The sequence below is a fragment of the Ranitomeya variabilis genome, chromosome 6, assembly GCF_051348905.1.
Source record: "Ranitomeya variabilis isolate aRanVar5 chromosome 6, aRanVar5.hap1, whole genome shotgun sequence".
NCBI classification, from domain to species: Eukaryota; Metazoa; Chordata; class Amphibia; order Anura; family Dendrobatidae; genus Ranitomeya; species Ranitomeya variabilis.
The window spans coordinates 33,963,346-33,982,165 of record NC_135237.1 but is presented as its reverse complement, the minus strand read 5'-3'; the positions used below and the strand labels follow the sequence as shown (position 1 = coordinate 33,982,165).

The window sequence follows — 18,820 nt, the reverse complement described above, 5'->3', positions numbered from 1 at the left end:
CGAGATTTTTTTTTTTTTTTTTTAAATGTTTTAATATTTTTTTAAACTTTTTATTTTAATTAACTTTCCACTTTTTTTGTATCCATAGGGCACTTAAAACCTGTGACTGTTTGAGCAATATACCACAATACCCAAGAATTGCTGTATACTGTTCATGTTTTTTTATGAAGCCGAGCCACAGGTTGAGCGTCACAGGAGTGACAAAAAGTAGTGACAGGACCTTCACCAGCCCCCCTGATACGCAAGGGTCTGATACTCAACACCCTGATTAATGTTAACCCCCAAAATACAAAAAAAAGCTTATGTTTTGCATTTCAGCAGTCATTGAAATCACATCTTGCGTGTAAGCTGAGGTGTAGCCCACCACGTGGAGGTCCTGGGCTCAGGTGTCTGCAGGATTAAGGACTTCCGCAGAAGGTCAGAGGAGGACTTCCGCCTTCCATTCTTACCAGATGGTTAAATATCTTTTATTTAATTCTCATTTCATACATTTCTCATTTAGTATTAAAAAAATAAAAAATGAACCAAAAAAAAAAAACAGAGAACAGAGTTTGGTGCCTTCCATCAGATATATGTTCTATAAAACTCTTTACGAATCTGAGTAATATATAAAATACAAAAAAATGCACCAAAATTAACATTTACTAAAACTGCTCTGTACCAATCGTTCCATCGTAGGACCACGGTGCATGCCCCCCGGTACCGTATCCTGAAGGCTGACCCGTTCCTTATCACTAATACATTTACAAAATCGGGGCTATTATTGCTCACCGCGAGGGCGGCACAGTTGTGGTCTCATCTAGGATCCAAGAAATACTCAAACAAAGCTGATGCAATGTGTCATGTCTGTCTAGTCCAGGGGGAGGGGCTTATTGGTTTCCTGTGTCATGCTCCACCCCTATATGGGCGGCACTAGACATAACATTATCAATTCTACCAGGAATTTTTTATTATTTTTTTTTTAAAGTCCACTCAACTCATGTCCTGAAAATCTAAATGTCATTGTAGCTGACAACGTCACACAGGAGTCCAGGAAGCTGAGATATGAGATGCTGGTTGGAGTCTTTTCTTGCCTCGCGACATGCCACTATAGCGCGCGGTCTACCTTTAACCTCACCCATAAATGTAGCCTCTCTCACGATCCAGCCGTAGAGACAGACAATAGCGTAATCAAGAGTGCGGTCTACGAGCCCCGAGAGCGCCCCACGGCCATCACAACTGGCCACGGAAAAGACAATGGTTTGGCTCGGCGGGAGCCGTCATAGAGCCACACGCTATAGTGTTAGTATGCGGGTAGACCGTCGGCTAAAGGAGCAAAAATTAGGGCGTAAAATCATTGTATTAATAAGGGAAGAAAATTTTGCAAGTAATGAAGCTCGACAGTATGAAAGCTATAATTTTTCTTCTATCTTTTCCCCTCATTACATGTTCTGCACATTGGTGGGGGTCCAGTTCTGGAGACCGCCACCGATAGCTCAAAATTCGCCTACTTAGGCCGAAGAGCTGAGCTCCTGAAGGAGCAAATCCATAAAACGGTGTACAAGATTAATAGAACGTCTATAGGCTTCGGCTTCTTTATGCAAGAACCAGATCCCCACAGATTAGAAGGACATTCTATGGGGAGCCAATTAAAAAAAAAAAATATGAAGATTCTGTTCGACGCTGAAATAATTTTGCGGGGGGCACGGATGATTTTAAATTCATAAACAGGGATACTCTCCTCCTGGTAGATCCAGAAAAAGCAATATCTGTTCCATCCTGTGATTGACTGCAGCAGTCGTTCAACCTCCAAATGGACCAAAGCTTCCGGAGCCAGCACAAACCTCTGGAGCGGCCCGTCGCTGGATCCACAGGGGTACTGGCACCATCCGTGCCCAAAAGATAATTTTTTTTAATGTCGGACAACCCCTTATAGGTCTAGTAAAAGAGCCCTCTGTATCTCAGCCTCCTGCAATCAATGGGTATGATAAAGAGTGGGGGGGGGATTTAACCCCCAAAACACATTTCAGTTGATAAAAAAAATCCACCATACTGTAAATTGTGCATCCTTCCAATGTTACCGGCCAGTGGTACGATATGACACAGTTGCGGCCAGTGACCGGACCCTAGGGAGCAGAGATGTGGGATTAGCGGCAAATTGTTGGAAATTTTGGAAGTTCTTGAAGCAACTTTTTCTCCAAAAACTTCCAAAATTTCCAACAATTTGTGTGTGTTTATGTCGAAACGGGCGCCTTAGGCCGAGGTTCAGACGGGCGTATTTCACAGATCTCACAGCCTCATATGTCCGTGAAATATGACCTTGGCCTTACTGACAATTGAAATAAACATTCTTCCTACTATGCAGACATCTCACTCTGTACATACAGGGAACATTTTAACAAAAAGCATTGAAAACAGAAACTTCTAAAGTTTAGCAGCTGGTAACATGGAGTCCATGGTGTGGTGGCAGTGACTGGATTACCCTACACAACACTGTCAGCCTTAAATTAAAGGCAGCATCATTGCTCAGCAGCTTTACACGACCATCCAGCAACAGGAAAAAAGGAACAAAACTCAGAACACAACAGAAGAAGCTGCGCTCGGCTTGCATTGATTTCAATGAAGTAAACAGAGTTCCTTAGCAGATTGCTGCATGTCAATGGCTTGGCGTGAGACCCCCGGCAAAGTCGTGTTGTCCGTATCATGAACACCAAACTCAAGGACTCTTGGCATCAGCCATCGTCTCATCGGCCGCCCTCGGCCCGCACACCCGGGGACGATCCAAACTGTCCTTGTTCGACTGTAAATCATCAAAGTAAGAATGCGACAGGGCGCCGAATGCCGTTATACGCTTATCCGGACTGAACGTCAGGAACTTCTGCAAGTAAACAAAGAAGGTAAAATTCATGATTTTACATGGAGGGTTAAAGGGATTGTCCAGGACATAGATATTGGTGACCAATCCTTAGGAAAAATTAGATCGGTACGCGGTCAGATCACCAGCACATCCATCGATCAGCTGTTTGCAGCTACCACAGCGGGTGGATGCTCTTGGGTACTGCATCTCAGCTCCTATTGAAGTGAATGTGATCTGAACTGCAGTACGGCCACTATATAATGTACAGAGATGCCCCGACCACTACCAGAGTTGATCATTGGGGCTACCAGGGGTCAAATTCCTCTGACTTTATATTGATGACTTATTTTGAGGATAGTGATCGGTATCCAAGTGCTTGGCGACTCCTTTACTTTCCACTCCTCTGACCTCACATTGACGATTGCCCTATGCTGGATGGGATTGGTCCGTACAATTTCTGAAGAAAGTATTCCTCAAAAAGCTCATTCCATAAGATTTGCTGCAGATTCTGCACCACACATCTGCAGCAATTTACAGTAAAGAGCATGTTCAGTCACTGCAAAAAAAAAAATCTGCGCAAAATCAGGAGCATGCAAATCTGCAGCATGCTCTTTCTTGTGCAGGATTTTCATCAATCAGGTCTATAAGCTCCTTCCTGCAGTATATTTACTCACTCAAGATTTACTGCAGACTCAATTTACAGTACTAAGCACATTCACACGCTGCAGAAAAAGTCTGCACGGAAATGGGAGCATGCAAATCTGCAGCATGCTCTTTCTTGTGCGGGTTTTTCATTAATCAGTTCGATAAGCTCCTTCCTACAGTAAATTTACTCACTCAAGATTTACTGCAGACTCTGCACCAATTTACAGTACTTAACACGCTCACACGCGCTGCAGAAAAAATAAGCACGGAAATGGGAGCAGGCAAATCTGCAGCATGCTCTTTCTTGTGCAGATTTTCATCCTATGCAATGCAATAGGGTGAAATAAGAGACAAAATCCGCATGTGAGCAAATGCACAGTGGAAATTTTCCGCAATGTGTAAATATGGCTTTGGAATTATTCGTCCCTAATTAATATTTGCTGAAAACTCGCTTACAGCTTCAACCCCTGGGAAAAATCAACTTCTTTTGGCGCAGTTTCCGTATCACTTTGGCGCCATTGGCTTCATCACTTGTCATTGCGGTGTTGGTGCAAAACTGGTGACACCACTTTAAAAGGGAGAGATGATGCAATGATGAAAGCTGATGACCAGAAAGTGACATCAGGACTGATGAATGCGCAAAAGAAATCGATTTTTTTTTTGCACGGAACCAGTGCAAAACTGCGTGGCATGAGGATGGCAGAGGAATGGCTTACCAGAAGTAATTCTTTGCCCAGCTCGTCAATGTCTGGAACGACATCTTCTATGGATTGAGGTTGTCTGTAATGAAAAGCGCTCTGAGGAACGGCCACCTCACTCGGCCAGGACTCTTCTTCCGGAAGCCCAATGACGCTGATGATAAAAGCACAGAGATGTCATATGTACAAGTCATACAATTCCTTCTCCGGCTGTTTTATGCCGCAACTTGTATAACATTTCACGCAGATTAATCCAATCATGTCTGCAAAATCCACAATCACCAGGGGGAGACTGTTGTGAATTCTGCTTTTGGGTTCCCTCCGGTGGTAGTAGGTGGTAATGCAGTTGTCCCTGGGTTGCAGTCCTGGTCAGGTGTGTCTGCTGATTGCAGTTCTGACTGGGGTATTTAGGTGTGTAGGATTCATTAGTCCTGGCCAGTTGTACTGTTATGATCCGGTGACCTTGAAGCCGAATATGCCCTTTCTCCAAAGACTCCTTAACATAACTCCGCATGGCGGTATGTTCAGGCACAGACAGGTTGAAAAGTCGGCCCTTAGGAAACTTACTGCCTGGAATCAAGTCAATCGCACAATCACAGTCCCTGTGCGGTGGAAGGGAACTGGACTTGGGCTCATACCAACCAAATCTCTGGTACCAAAAATACCAGGATGACCAGCCAACACAGAACAGTGAACCTCAGAAATCACTCTACTAGTCCATCTGTCAGGAACAAACAATTTCCCCACTGGACAGCGGTCAGGTCTATCAGCCTGAAATTCCTGAAGAACCCGCCGTAAATCAGGGGAAATGGCAGAAAGGACCACCCCTTCTTTCAGAATGCCGACCGGTTCAAGGACCTCAGGAGAATCAGGCAAAAAACTCCTAGAAAGGGCATCAGCCTTAATATTCTTAGAACCCGGAAGATACGAAACCACGAAATCAAAACGGGAAAAAAACAAGGACCATCGAGCCTGTCTAGGACTCAGCCGTTTGGCAGACTCGAGGTAAATCAGATTCTTATGATCGGTCAGGACCACAATATGGTGCTTAGCTCCCTCAAGCCAATGTCAGAAGCGTCAATCTCAACCTGAAACGGAAGAGAAACATCCGGTTGGCGCAACACCGGAGCAGAAGTAAATCGGCGTTTAAGGAGTGGCGACATTGGCTTGAGGGAGCTAAGCACCGTATTGTGGTCCTGACCGATCATAAGAATCTGATTTACCTCGAGTCTGCCAAACGGCTGAGTCCTAGACAGGCTCGATGGTCCTTGTTTTTTTCCCGTTTTGATTTCGTGGTTTCGTATCTTCCGGGTTCTAAGAATATTAAGGCTGATGCCCTTTCTAGGAGTTTTTTGCCTGATTCTCCTGAGGTCCTTGAACCGGTCGGCATTCTGAAAGAAGGGGTGGTCCTTTCTGCCATTTCCCCTGATTTACGGCGGGTTCTTCAGGAATTTCCGGCTGATAGACCTGACCGCTGTCCTGTGGGGAAATTGTTTGTTCCTGACAGATGGACTAGTAGAGTGATTTCTGAGGTTCACTGTCCTGTGTTGGCTGGTCATCCTGGTATTTTTGGTACCAGAGATTTGGTTGGTATGAGCCCAAGTGTAGTTCCCTTCCACCGCACAGGGACTGTGATTGTGCGATTGACTTGATTCCAGGCAGTAAGTTTCCTAAGGGCCGACTTTTCAACCTGTCTGTGCCTGAACATACCGCCATGCGGAGTTATGTTAAGGAGTCTTTGGAGAAAGGGCATATTCGGCTCCAAGGTCACCGGATCATAACAGGAGACATTGCTCCTGAGAAATATCGTGGCAGCTGGTTAGTGGTCGTTTGGAGAAAATATATTTATCACGCCTCTTTGAAGGAATATATGATCTGAAAATATTGTAATATGTAAATCAGGAATTCATACCCCTTTTCTTGGGTGTTATTTATTTTTAGTACTTTTTTTTAGTTCTTTATCTAAAAAACATCCAGAATTATTATACTCTTTATACAGGTCACTAGAGCAGATTAGAGAGAAGAGTCTGACACTTTCTCTTCTGACACTTCTTTTGCTGTGTAGACTAAGACAGGATGACCAGAGTCATCTCATTATCATTAGAGGGTAAGTTATGGGTGTGCTGAACCAACAAGATATATAATGATATATGTATGATCACTAGGGGGGTCTAACCACTGGGACACCCCTAAATGGTTTTGCTTCATAACTGCTGCGCTCTACTTTTTCCATCTCTCCTTTAGACATAGACCTGCATCTATGACCATGCTCCATTCACGCAAGGGACATGGAATCGTGACATAAAGCTTTTTTTACGGCTACCAGTATTCGACTTACAAGGTATTGGGCATTCCAGGATAAAAGCTATTTATTATGTTTACAAAGCCACAACCATTCAGTATGACCAACAAAAGAGACCTCTAATGGGGGGGGGGGGCAAATACTTTTTTTCAGGGCACTGTCCATTAATCCTGATTACCAAACAGTAAATGCAGTTCTTCAACTTACTCAAATATCTTTTCTAGCTGATCCACATCAGAGTTTCCACGAAACAAAGGTCTGAAAGACAAAAAAAAGAAGGGGGGGGGATCAGTTATCAATTAGTGGAAAAAAATCTCAATCATCCTGGGCCTGTACTGTTCACCATTTACTATTTTTCTCACTATAAGAAGCCCTGCCAAGTCATTTAAAGGGGGTATCCATTAATTTATGTTTCCGCTCCACTTTTCTTAAGTACTCACTATTTTTTTCTACCTCTGGTCTCACTAAAGGGATTTTCTGCTCATTTTTTAACAAGTCCTTATAGTGTAGAAATGCTTATAAAATAAAGAAATAAGCCCTACTGGCCACCAGAATCTGTTTCCCGCTCCAGTGTTGACTCCTAACCCTCCAGCCAACCATTAACCTCAGCAGTCATATCACTGGTGGTCAGAAAGTCATCACTTTCAGTCCAAGGGAAAGGAGGGTTGGTAAATATGGCTTGTTTCTTAAGCTATGATAACTTTAAAAAAATAAAAGACAACCCCTTTTAGTAAAGAACCTAATAATAAGCACACAATAAGCACATAAGCATTCGGACCAAAAACATCTAAGATATATAGCTTAAGGCCAGACACTTCACATGGAAAATATCATTTTATATTTGATAGCGGTTACTGTTGCTTTAAAAAGTTTTCATAACTAATGATATGCAGTTTGTGTGTCCAGGAAACTTTTCACTGGCTTTCATGTAATACACACCTTAATTTCTTTAAATATGGTTTCATCTCTATCTATAGTCTGTTTTCTCTGCCCCCATGAGAACATAGATGCTTTCACCATTCTGTCTCCATACTCTAATCTGCCAAGTACAACCCTCCCCTAGCTGCTATCCCTAACACTGAGAGACGGGAGAAGAGACAATCGTAACTAGGAGCAGAATTTTGATAGACTTCTTCCCTATCTACAGCCCATTTTCTCTGCCCTCCTTGAGAACATAGATGCTTTCACCATTCTGTCTCCAAACTCTAATCTGCCACGTACAACCCTCCCCTTGCTGCTATCTCTAACACTGAGAGAAGGGAGAAGAGACAATCGTAACTAGGAGCAGAATTTTGATAGACTTCTTCCCTATCTACAGCCCATTTTCTCTGCCCTCCTTGAGAACATAGATGCTTTCACCATTCTGTCTCCATACTCTAATCTGCCACGTACAACCCTCCCCTTGCTGCTATCTCTAACACTGAGAGAAGGGAGAAGAGACAATCGTAACTAGGAGCAGAATTTTGATAGACTTCTTCCCTATCTACAGCCTGTTTTCTCTGCCCTCCTTGAGAACATAGATGCTTTCACTACTTTCTACACTTTGATCTGCGCTGTACAACCCATACCTCTCCCTAGAGCTATCTATAACACAGAGAAAGGAGGCGGAGAACAGATTGCCCGTCGGCGGCAGGAGCAGGATACTGATGGCCCTGTAGAGCACTTATCTAGTTAAAAGGACTTGCACACACTCTACAGCAGTAAAATGGTTGAAAATGTTTAGCCACTACTTTGAAACTTCTTATTTTTTGCATTTAGGATGCTAATGAACATCCAAATTATATACACTTTTCCACAGAATTCTTAAGTCTTTAAGTCTCTGAAAACATGTCCTAAAACACCAAGCACAAGACTTGTTGTGGGGCTTAGGCTGTGTTCCACCTAATGTCTGCACATTTACGTAATTTGGGTGTTTCTGTCTTCAGTTAGGATCACTATGCAGGCCCCTAAGGGCCACCATCCCTCATTAGCAGCCATATTTAGAAGCCTCCAATGAAACTCATCCAGTTTGCTCCCTCTGATTGACTTGGTAAGAGAGTTGGCACTTTAAAGCCTGACAGCTGTGATATCACTGGGGAAATCGTCGGAGATATATTCTCAGAGGAGGACATAACCAGGCACAAAACCACAAGTGAACAAGGAGCCTCTGCAATTAGGATGATATGGCAGATGTTGTATCATTTGTGAGGCCTTGGCCCGGAGTCATGTGAACATTTTCACGCATGTCCATTTTGGTTGTTGAGCAAAGTTCCAACATTTCGTCATTCTTTTTGCTTCTTTCATCTTCTTCATTGGAACCAGTTCAGCAAAATATTCTCACGCCACCAGGTAGTCCTCTCTGACATGTCCAGCCATTCCTTTATTTCCATGATATGTTTCCTTCCAAGAATTGGAAATGTGCTGCATGTTGATATAACAGCTTCTTGACAATAATCCAAACCTTCAATGAACACCCGCTGTACGACTCGCAGTCAGATATCTACAGATTGAGACCATCTGGTGAAGTGGAAGGAACAGACGGCGAAAAATGATGATGCTGCTGCCGAGGCCCCAGAGGTCCTGGATTTATTTAGTACTATATCAGATAACGATTGTCTGGAGACATAGCTAGGATTTCCGTACAACTCCATACTATACTGTGGGTGAGTAATAATTAATTAGTATTTCTACTAGTAATATACAGAATATGACTGTAAAAAATACTGTATTTATTGATTAAATAATAAAGTATACCATATTATAAGATACGGATGTCCTATAAAGAGGAAGCGCCCAGTGACACACTGCAAGAGGCTGCAACTCTGGGGAAGCCAGTGTCCCATTAGTCTCTGTTATGGCCAGTGATTGGCTGCAGCAGTCTACTTTTTTTTACTATATCTTAGTCCATGCTGGAAAAGGGGACTGGCTTTAGCTTTTGAAATGAGCAGTCAGCCAGCCCCTTCACACAGCGCTGGTCACCAGCTGATACAGGAAACACTCTTCTGTGTTGAACCAAAGATGGAAGCGGCACCATTTGTGATTGACATACCGTATATTAGTAGTTTATATATCTCACTATTATTAACACAATAAAAGATAACATTTTGAGCTTTACAACATCTTTAACGGGTTCATTGCTATTGTGGTTGTTACCAAGATACCAATTACCAAAATCAAACTCTTATTTGTAAATAACCTTATCAAAGTAGATTCTTTTGGGACCTCTGGTTCCGACTATTGTCTTCCGCTGGACCCTCTGATTCCCAGAGTTGTCTTCCGCTGGACCCTCTGGTTCTCAGAGTTGTCTTCGGCTGGACCCTCCGGTTCCCAGAGTTGTCTTCTGCTGGACCCTCTGGTTCCCAGAGTTGTCTTCCGCTGGACCCTCTGGTTCCCAGAGTTGTCTTCCGCTGGACCCTCCGGTTCCCAGGGTTGTCTTCCGCTGGACCCTCCGGTTCCCAGGGTTGTCTTCCGCTGGACCCTCCGGTTCCCAGAGTTGTCTTCGGCTGGACCCTCTGGTTCCCAGAGTTGTCTTCCGCTGGACCCTCTGGTTCCCAGAGTTGTCTTCTGCTGGACCCTCCAGTTCCCAGAGTTGTCTTCCGCTGGACCCTCCGATTCCCAGAGTTGTCTTCCGCTGGACGCTCCGGTTCCCAGAGTTGTCTTCCGCTGGACCCCCCGGTTCCCAGGGTTGTCTTCCGCTGGACCCTCTCGTTCCCGGAGATGTCTTCCGCTGGACCTTCTGGTTCCCAGAGTTGTCTTCCGCTGGACCCTTGGGTTCCCAGAGTTGTCTTCCTCGGGACCCTCCGGTTCCCAGAGTTGTCTTCCACAGGACCCTCTGGTTCCCAGAGTTGTCTTCCGATGGACCCTTGGGTTCCCAGAGTTGTCTTCTGCTGGACCTTCCAGTTCCCAGAGTTGTCTTCCGCTGGACCCTCTGGTTCCCAGAGTTGTCTTCCGCTGGACCCTCCGATTCCCAGAGTTTTCTTCCTCGGGACCCTCCGGTTCCCAGAGTTGTCTTCCACAGGACCCTCTGGTTCCCAGAGTTGTCTTCTGCTGGACCTTCTGGTTCCCAGAGTTGTCTTCCGCTGGACCTTCTGGTTTCTCCACTGGAGGATGCTCTGTTACTCTGGTGAGACAGTATGACCCCGACTGATCCAGTTTCCATTATCAGTATTGTTGAATTGATTTTGTAATACAAATCCTAAAAGTTATTTGCTACCAGAATGAAAAGCCTCGCTAACAACAAAATGATTTTAAACAATTGCAAAAATGGAGCATTATGAAAAAGAGGTGTGCTAGTTGTCTACTAAAATGGAAACATTCACTTTTTTGTGCTATAAATACAGCTTTTATCATATACAGGTTATTGATAGTCCTGCACCTGCCGCTGCCAATCAAAACCACAACTTCCCCTAAACATCACAAAAGCGTTTGCCGAATACTTCCTACTGCCATAGATAGTGAAGTGTGGGAGGTGATGAGTAGCAACAAGTCGCGGATGATTAATCATACGTAAATAATGCAGCTAGTAACACTCCAACAAATCAAGTGTTAGAAAATAAAAAAGCAAAATACATTTACAAAACGTGGAGGCAGAACATTTTCAACTGTTGTTCAGCCAAAATCATTCAAAGCAAAAATGTTGGCCCACGTTTATCTGGGGAGTCTGGCCCGATCAACATGTGCTTTGATATCTTGCTGTAGAGGGAAGGATGCATGGCTTCATCCACAGTCTGGACACAGTTTTCTATTAAATTACAATTCTTGAGAGGTTGACAGTATCTAATCTGTGCGGATTAATTTACTAGAAAAGTTGTTTCAGACCCTGAAACGTGACAATTCTGCAAAATTTAACGGTGCATTCTGAGTGCCACCAGGTTTATGGGCCATTGCGTGATTATTATTTTAGACACTTACACACGCGGAGATATCAAATATTTACATTTTTTAAAAAATTTTCTTTTAATTCTAAAAATTTTATCTAAGGGGTTACATTTCTAACCTTTTAAATTTTGCAACTGAGAGCAACATCAAAGGGGATATGCACTGGCAAATAAAAGTTTTGCCACCCCTGGTTAAAATTACTGTTATTGTCAAGAGTTAAGCTAGTTAAAGATGAAATTATCGCAGGTGTAAAGTTTAAGCAAAAAAAAATTATATATATACCCACACACATATACACACACACACACACACACATATATTGTATATTTTCATCTTTTACATTTTACAAATAACAAAAAAGGAAAATGTGCCGATGCAAAAGTTTGGGCAGCCTTGGAGATTTGTGTGCTCAGATAACTTTGACCAAGGTTTCAGACCTTAGTTAGCCAGTTAGTGTTATGGCTTGTTCACTATCACCGTTAGGAAAGGCCAAGCAATACAAATTTCCCAGCTTTATAATTACCCAGCCTCCTCTAACCTCTAAAATAACAGCTGTTATGATTTTCCCAATGGCAGGGAAATCAAAATAACAACGGACTAGCTCTCGGGTGATGGAAACTAAAGTGACCGTGACCTGAACCTGACACGACACTGGAAGTAGCCGGGGAGTGTTTCCTACGATGCCCTAGACACCACGCGCCAGCCGGAGATCTAACTACCCCTATCAGAGGAATATACAGGCCTGCCTTACCTCCAGAGATGAACCCCAAAAGGAGATAGCAGCCCCCCACAGATATTGACGGTGAGTCAAGAGGAAAAGACATACGTAGGATGAACAGCAGATTTAGCACAGTGAGGTCCGCTTACTAGATAGCAGAAGTACAGGAAAGAGTCACTTCACGGTCAACTTCAAAACACTACTCAAAAACACCATCCTGAAATTACTTTAAAACTCCAGTGACAACTCATGCCACTGGAGTGGCAATTTCAGTCCACGAGAGCTTCCAGCTACAGAGAGTCACATTGCAAATAGCTGGACAAAAATAGCATTAACTAGAAACAAAATTCAACTTAGCTGAACAGGATCTTGAGGCAGGAGAATGCAACAGAATGCTACTGATACATTGTTGGCCGGCATCGGACCAGCAGCCAACCAGCCTTAAATAGGAAACTCCCCTAATGGGTGTCAACAGGTGATCAAGGATAGAAGAAGGCAAATAAGTGGCACTACCATAAAACACCACCGGGGGAGCCCACAAACAGAATTCACAACAGTACCCCCCCCTTAAGGAGGGGGCACCGAACCCTCACCAGAACCACCAGGGCGATCTGGATGAGCACTATGAAATGCACGAACCAAATCAGGAGCATGAACATCAGATGCTGTCACCCAAGAATTATCCTCCTGACCATAGCCTTTCCACTTAACCAGATACTGAAGTTTCCGTCTGGAAACACGGGAGTCCAAGATCTTTTCCACCACATACTCCAACTCACCCTCAACCAGCACAGGAGCAGGAGGATCAGCAGACGGAACAACCGGCACCTCATACCTCCGCAACAATGACCGATGAAAAACATTATGAATAGTAAAAGATGCTGGGAGGTCCAAACGAAAGGACACAGGATTGAGAACCTCCAGAATCCTATAAGGGCCGATAAACCGAGGCTTAAACTTAGGAGACGAGACCTTCATAGGAACAAATCGAGAAGACAACCAAACCAGGTCCCCAACACAAAGACGAGGACCGACACGCCGATGACGATTAGTGAACTGTTGAGTCTTCTCCTGGGACAACTTCAGATTGTCCACAACCTGTCCCCAAATCTGATGCATTCTATCAACCACAGCATCTACTCCAGGACAATCCGAAGACTCCAATTGACCGGACGAAAAGCGAGGGTGAAACCCTGAATTACAAAAAAATGGAGAAACCAAAGTGGCAGAACTGGCCCGATTGTTAAGGGCAAACTCTGCCAATGGCAAAAAATCAAGCCAATCGTCCTGATCAGCGGACACAAAACACCTCAAGTAAGTCTCCAAGGTCTGATTAGTACGCTCAGTCTGGCCATTAGTCTGAGGATGGAATGCAGACGAAAAAGACAAGTCGATGCCCATCCTGGCACAGAACGCCCGCCAAAATCTAGACACAAACTGAGTACCCTTGTCAGACACTATATTCTCAGGAATACCATGCAAACGCACAACATTCTGAAAAAATAGAGGGACCAGCTCAGAGGAGGAGGGCAATTTGGGCAAAGGTACCAAGTGAACCATCTTGGAAAAACGGTCACACACCACCCAGATGACGGACATCCTACGAGAAACAGGAAGGTCAGAAATAAAGTCCATAGAGATGTGCGTCCAAGGCCTCTTAGGAATAGGCAAGGGCAACAACAACCCGCTGGCCCGGGAACAGCAGGGCTTAGCCCGAGCACAAACATCACAAGACTGCACAAAAATACGTACATCTCGAGACAAGGAAGGCCACCAGAAGGACCTAGACACCAGATCCCTGGTGCCAAAAATTCCAGGATGACCTGCCAACGCGGAAGAGTGAACCTCCGAAATAACTCTACTGGTCCAGTCATCAGGGACAAACAGTCTACCAGGCGGACAGCGATCAGGCCTATCCACCTGAAACTCCTGCAAAGAGCGCCGCAGGTCTGGGGAGACAGCTGACAATATCACCCCATCCTTCAGGATGCCAGTAGGTTCGGAATCACCAGGCGAGTCAGGCTCAAAACTCCTAGAGAGGGCATCCGCCCTCACATTCTTAGACCCAGGCAGATATGAAACCACAAAGTTAAATCGAGAGAAAAACAACGACCAGCGCGCCTGTCTAGGATTCAGACGCCTGGCTGACTCAAGATAAATTAGATTTTTGTGGTCAGTCAAGACCACCACCTGGTGTCTAGCACCCTCAAGCCAATGACGCCACTCCTCAAATGCCCACTTCATGGCCAAGAGCTCCCGATTTCCAACATCATAATTTCGCTCAGCGGGCGAAAACTTTCGAGAGAAAAACGCACATGGTCTCATCACTGAGCAGTCAGGACCTTTCTGCGACAAAACTGCACCTGCTCCGATCTCGGAAGCATCTACTTCAACCTGGAACGGGAGCGAAACATCAGGCTGGCGCAACACAGGAGCAGAAGAAAAGCGGCGCTTAAGCTCCCGAAAGGCCTCCACAGCCGCAGAGGACCAATTAGCAACATCAGCACCCTTCTTGGTCAAATCAGTCAAAGGTTTAGCAATGGCAGAAAAACCCGCTATGAATCGGCGATAGAAATTAGCAAATCCCAAGAATTTCTGAAGACTCTTTAGAGAAGTGGGTTGAATCCAATCACAAATAGCCTGAACCTTAACAGGGTCCATCTCCATAGATGAAGGGGAAAAAATATATCCCAAAAAGGAAATTCTCTGAACCCCAAAAATACACTTTGAGCCCTTCACAAATAGAGAATTAGCTCGTAAAACCTGAAAAACTCTCCTGACCTGATGAACATGAGATTCCCAGTCCTCTGAAAAAATCAAAATATCATCCAAATACACAATCATAAATTTATCCAGATATTCACGGAAAATATCGTGCATAAAGGACTGAAAAACGGAAGGGGCATTCGCGAGACCGAAAGGCATTACCAAATACTCAAAATGGCCTTCAGGCGTATTAAATGCGGTCTTCCACTCATCCCCCTGCTTAATCCGCACCAAATTATACGCACCACGTAGATCGATCTTAGTGAACCACTTCGCCCCCTTTATGCGAGCAAAAAGATCAGTCAGTAAAGGTAACGGGTACTGGTATTTAACTGTAATCTTATTCAGAAGTCGATAGTCGATACAAGGTCTCAATGAACCATCCTTTTTACCCACAAAGAAAAACCCTGCCCCCAGTGGAGACAAAGAGGGGCGAATATGACCCTTTTCCAAAGATTCTCTGATATACTCCCGCATAGCAGTATGTTCAGGTACAGACAAGTTAAACAAGCGACCCTTAGGAAATTTACTACCGGGAATCAACTCAATAGCGCAGTCACACTCTCTGTGAGGGGGGAGAGAATCAGTTTTAGGCTCCTGAAAGACATCATAAAAATCTGACAGAAATGCTGGGATCTCAGAGGGAGTAGATGAAGAAATGGGAACCAAAGGTGCATCCCCATGAATCCCCCGACATCCCCAGCTCAGCACAGACATTGATCTCCAGTCCAAGACTGGATTATGAATTTGTAACCATGGTAATCCAAGTACTAATACGTCATGTAGATTATATAACACAAGGAAACGAATAATCTCCTGATGGTCTGGGGAAAGATGCATAGTCACTTGTGTCCAATATTGTGGTTTATTGCTAGCCAAAGGTGTAGAATCAATACCCTTTAAGGGAATAGAAACCTCCAGAGGCTCTAAATCAAACCCACAACGCTTGGCAAAGGACCAATCCATGAGACTCAGAGCGGCGCCAGAATCCACATAAGCATTCACAGTAACAGATGATAAAGTACAAATCAATGTCACGGACAAAAGAAATTTAGACTGCAAGGTACCCATAGAAAAAGATTTATCAACCTTTTTATCAACCTTCTTTATGCGTTTAGAGCATGCTGATATAACATGAGCTGGATCTCCGCAATAGAAGCACAACCCATTTTTGCGCCTGTAATTCTGTCGTTCGCCTCTAGACAATACACTATCGCATTGCATATGCTCTGGTGCCTTTTCAGAGGTCACCGCCAAATGATGCACAGGTTTTTGCTCAGAAGATACCGCCATATGGTGCACAGGTTTTTGCTCAGAAGATACCGCCATATGGTGCACAGGTTTTTACTCAAAAGATACCGCCATATGGTGCACAGATTTTTGCTCAGAAGATACCGCCATATGGTGCACAGATTTGCACTCCCGTAAACGCCGATCAATCTGGATAGCCAATTTCATGGCATCATTCAGACCTGTAGGCACAGGGAACCCCACCATGACATCCTTCACGGCATCAGAGAGACCTTCTCTGAAATTAGCTGCTAGAGCGCACTCATTCCATTTAGTAAGCACCGACCATTTACGAAATTTTTGGCAGTATATCTCAGCTTCATCTTGCCCTTGGGAAAGAGCTATCAAGGCTTTCTCAGCCAAAATCTCTAAATTAGGTTCTTCATAAAGCAACCCCAAAGCCAGAAAAAACGCATCTACATTTAATAACGCAGGATCCCCTGGCGACAATGCAAATGCCCAACTTTGTGGGTCACCCCGCAATAGAGAAATAACAATTTTAACCTGTTGCGCAGGATCACCAGCAGAGTGAGATTTCAGAGACAAAAACAATTTACAATTCTCTCTGAAATTCAAAAAACGGGATCTGTCTCCGGTAAAAAATTCAGGCATAGGGATCTTAGGTTCAGACATTGGAGCACGTATAACAAAATCTTGTAAGTTCTGGACCTTTGTAGCCAGGTTATTCAGACCTGCAACCAAACTCTGTGGATCCATGATTCAAACAGGTGTAACCAAAGCCATTCAGAGATTAAGAGGAGAGGAAAAAAAAAAAAAGGCTGAAGACTGCAGTTTAAGCAAGGAGTACAAATAAGCACTAAGGTGCACTTTCCAAACACAGAAGGAAAAAAAAAACCTTTTCATATCCTTTCCTGCTTTAGTGCATAGTTTTAACACATGAAGGCCGGCCAAACTGTTATGATTTTCCCAATGGCAGGGAAATCAAAATAACAACGGACTAGCTCTCGGGTGATGGAAACTAAAGTGACCGTGACCTGAACCTGACACAACACTGGAAGTAGCCGGGGAGTGTTTCCTACGATGCCCTAGACACCACGCGCCAGCCGGAGATCTAACTACCCCTATCAGAGGAATATACAGGCCTGCCTTACCTCCAGAGATGAACCCCAAAAGGAGATAGCAGCCCCCCACAGATATTGACGGTGAGTCAAGAGGAAAAGACATACGTAGGATGAACAGCAGATTTAGCACAGTGAGGTCCGCTTACTAGATAGCAGAAGTACAGGAAAGAGTCACTTCACGGTCAACTTCAAAACACTACTCAAAAACACCATCCTGAAATTACTTTAAAACTCCAGTGACAACTCATGCCACTGGAGTGGCAATTTCAGTCCACGAGAGCTTCCAGCTACAGAGAGTCACATTGCAAATAGCTGGACAAAAATAGCATTAACTAGAAACAAAATTCAACTTAGCTGAACAGGATCTTGAGGCAGGAGAATGCAACAGAATGCTACTGATACATTGTTGGCCGGCATCGGACCAGCAGCCAAGCAGCCTTAAATAGGAAACTCCCCTAATGGGTGTCAACAGGTGATCAAGGATAGAAGAAGGCAAATAAGTGGCACTACCATAAAACACCACCGGGGGAGCCCACAAACAGAATTCACAACAAACAGCCATGGGTTCTTCTAAGCAGCTGCCTAGCACTCTGAAAATGGTGGAGGCCCAAAAAGCAGGAGAAGGCAATAAGAAGAAGATAGCAAAGTGTTTTCAAGTTGCCCTTTCCTCTGTTCGAAATGTAATTAAGAAATGGCAGCTATCCGGAACAGTGGAGTTCAAGATAAGGTCTGGAAAACCAAGCAAAATTTCAGTGAGAGATGCTTGTAGGATTGCTAGATAAGGAAATCAGAAACCCCGCTTGACTGCAAAAGACCTTCAGAAATTCAGAGATTTAGCAGACTCTGGTGTTGGGTACACTGTTTTACTGTTCAGAGACACCTGCACAAATATGACTTTCATTGAAGAGTCATCAGAAGAAAACCTCTCCTGCATCCTCCCCATAACATTCAGCATCAGAAGTATGCAAAACACCATCTAAACAAGTCTGATGCATTTTGGAAACAAATCCTGTGTATTGATGAGGTTAAATTAAAACTCTTTGGCTACAATGATCACAGGTATGTGTAGAAATAAAAGGGCACAGAATTTCAGGAAAAGAACACCTCGCCAACCATTAAGCATGGGGGTGGATCAATCATGCTTTGGGGTTGTGTTGCAGCCAATGACACGGGGAGCATTTCACAAGTCTAGGGAAGAATGGATTCAATGATATTTCAACAAATTCTTGATGCAAACATAACACAATCTGTAAAAAGTTGAAGCTGAAAAGAGGATGGCTTCTATATATGGATAATGATCCTAAACACACGTCACAATCCACAATAGACATCCTCAAAAGGCACAAGCTAAAGGTTTTACAATGGCCCTCACAGTCCTCTGATCTGATCATCATTCAAAATCTGTGGCCAGACCTCAAAATAGCACAGGATGGAAGACGACCCGGGAATCTCACAGAACTGGAGGAATTCTACAAGGAAGAATGGAAGAAAATCCCTCAAACAAGAATTGAAAGACTTGATACTAACCATGCAGGGCGCCTGTCACTGGGTCCTTCTCCGGTACCACACAATCAACAGAGCTAGAGTATAGTAAACAATTCCAAGACCTTTATTTAGGCAAAAATA

At 44.0% G+C, this 18,820-nt stretch overlaps 1 protein-coding gene across 1 annotated transcript in view; it reads right to left on the bottom strand.

The window, feature by feature from the left end:
- Positions 1 to 963: 963 nt before the first annotated feature.
- Positions 964 to 18,820, bottom strand: part of CDK6 (cyclin dependent kinase 6) — a 163,988-nt gene continuing 146,131 nt past the window's right edge. The window contains exons 6-8 of the mRNA XM_077268202.1: positions 6,689 to 6,739; positions 4,198 to 4,333; positions 964 to 2,857 (exon numbers count right to left, since the gene is read on the bottom strand). Of these exons, the coding sequence (XP_077124317.1) occupies positions 2,696 to 2,857; positions 4,198 to 4,333; positions 6,689 to 6,739 (349 nt within the window). The 3' untranslated portion in view covers positions 964 to 2,695. The remainder of the gene's footprint in view (positions 2,858 to 4,197; positions 4,334 to 6,688; positions 6,740 to 18,820) is intronic.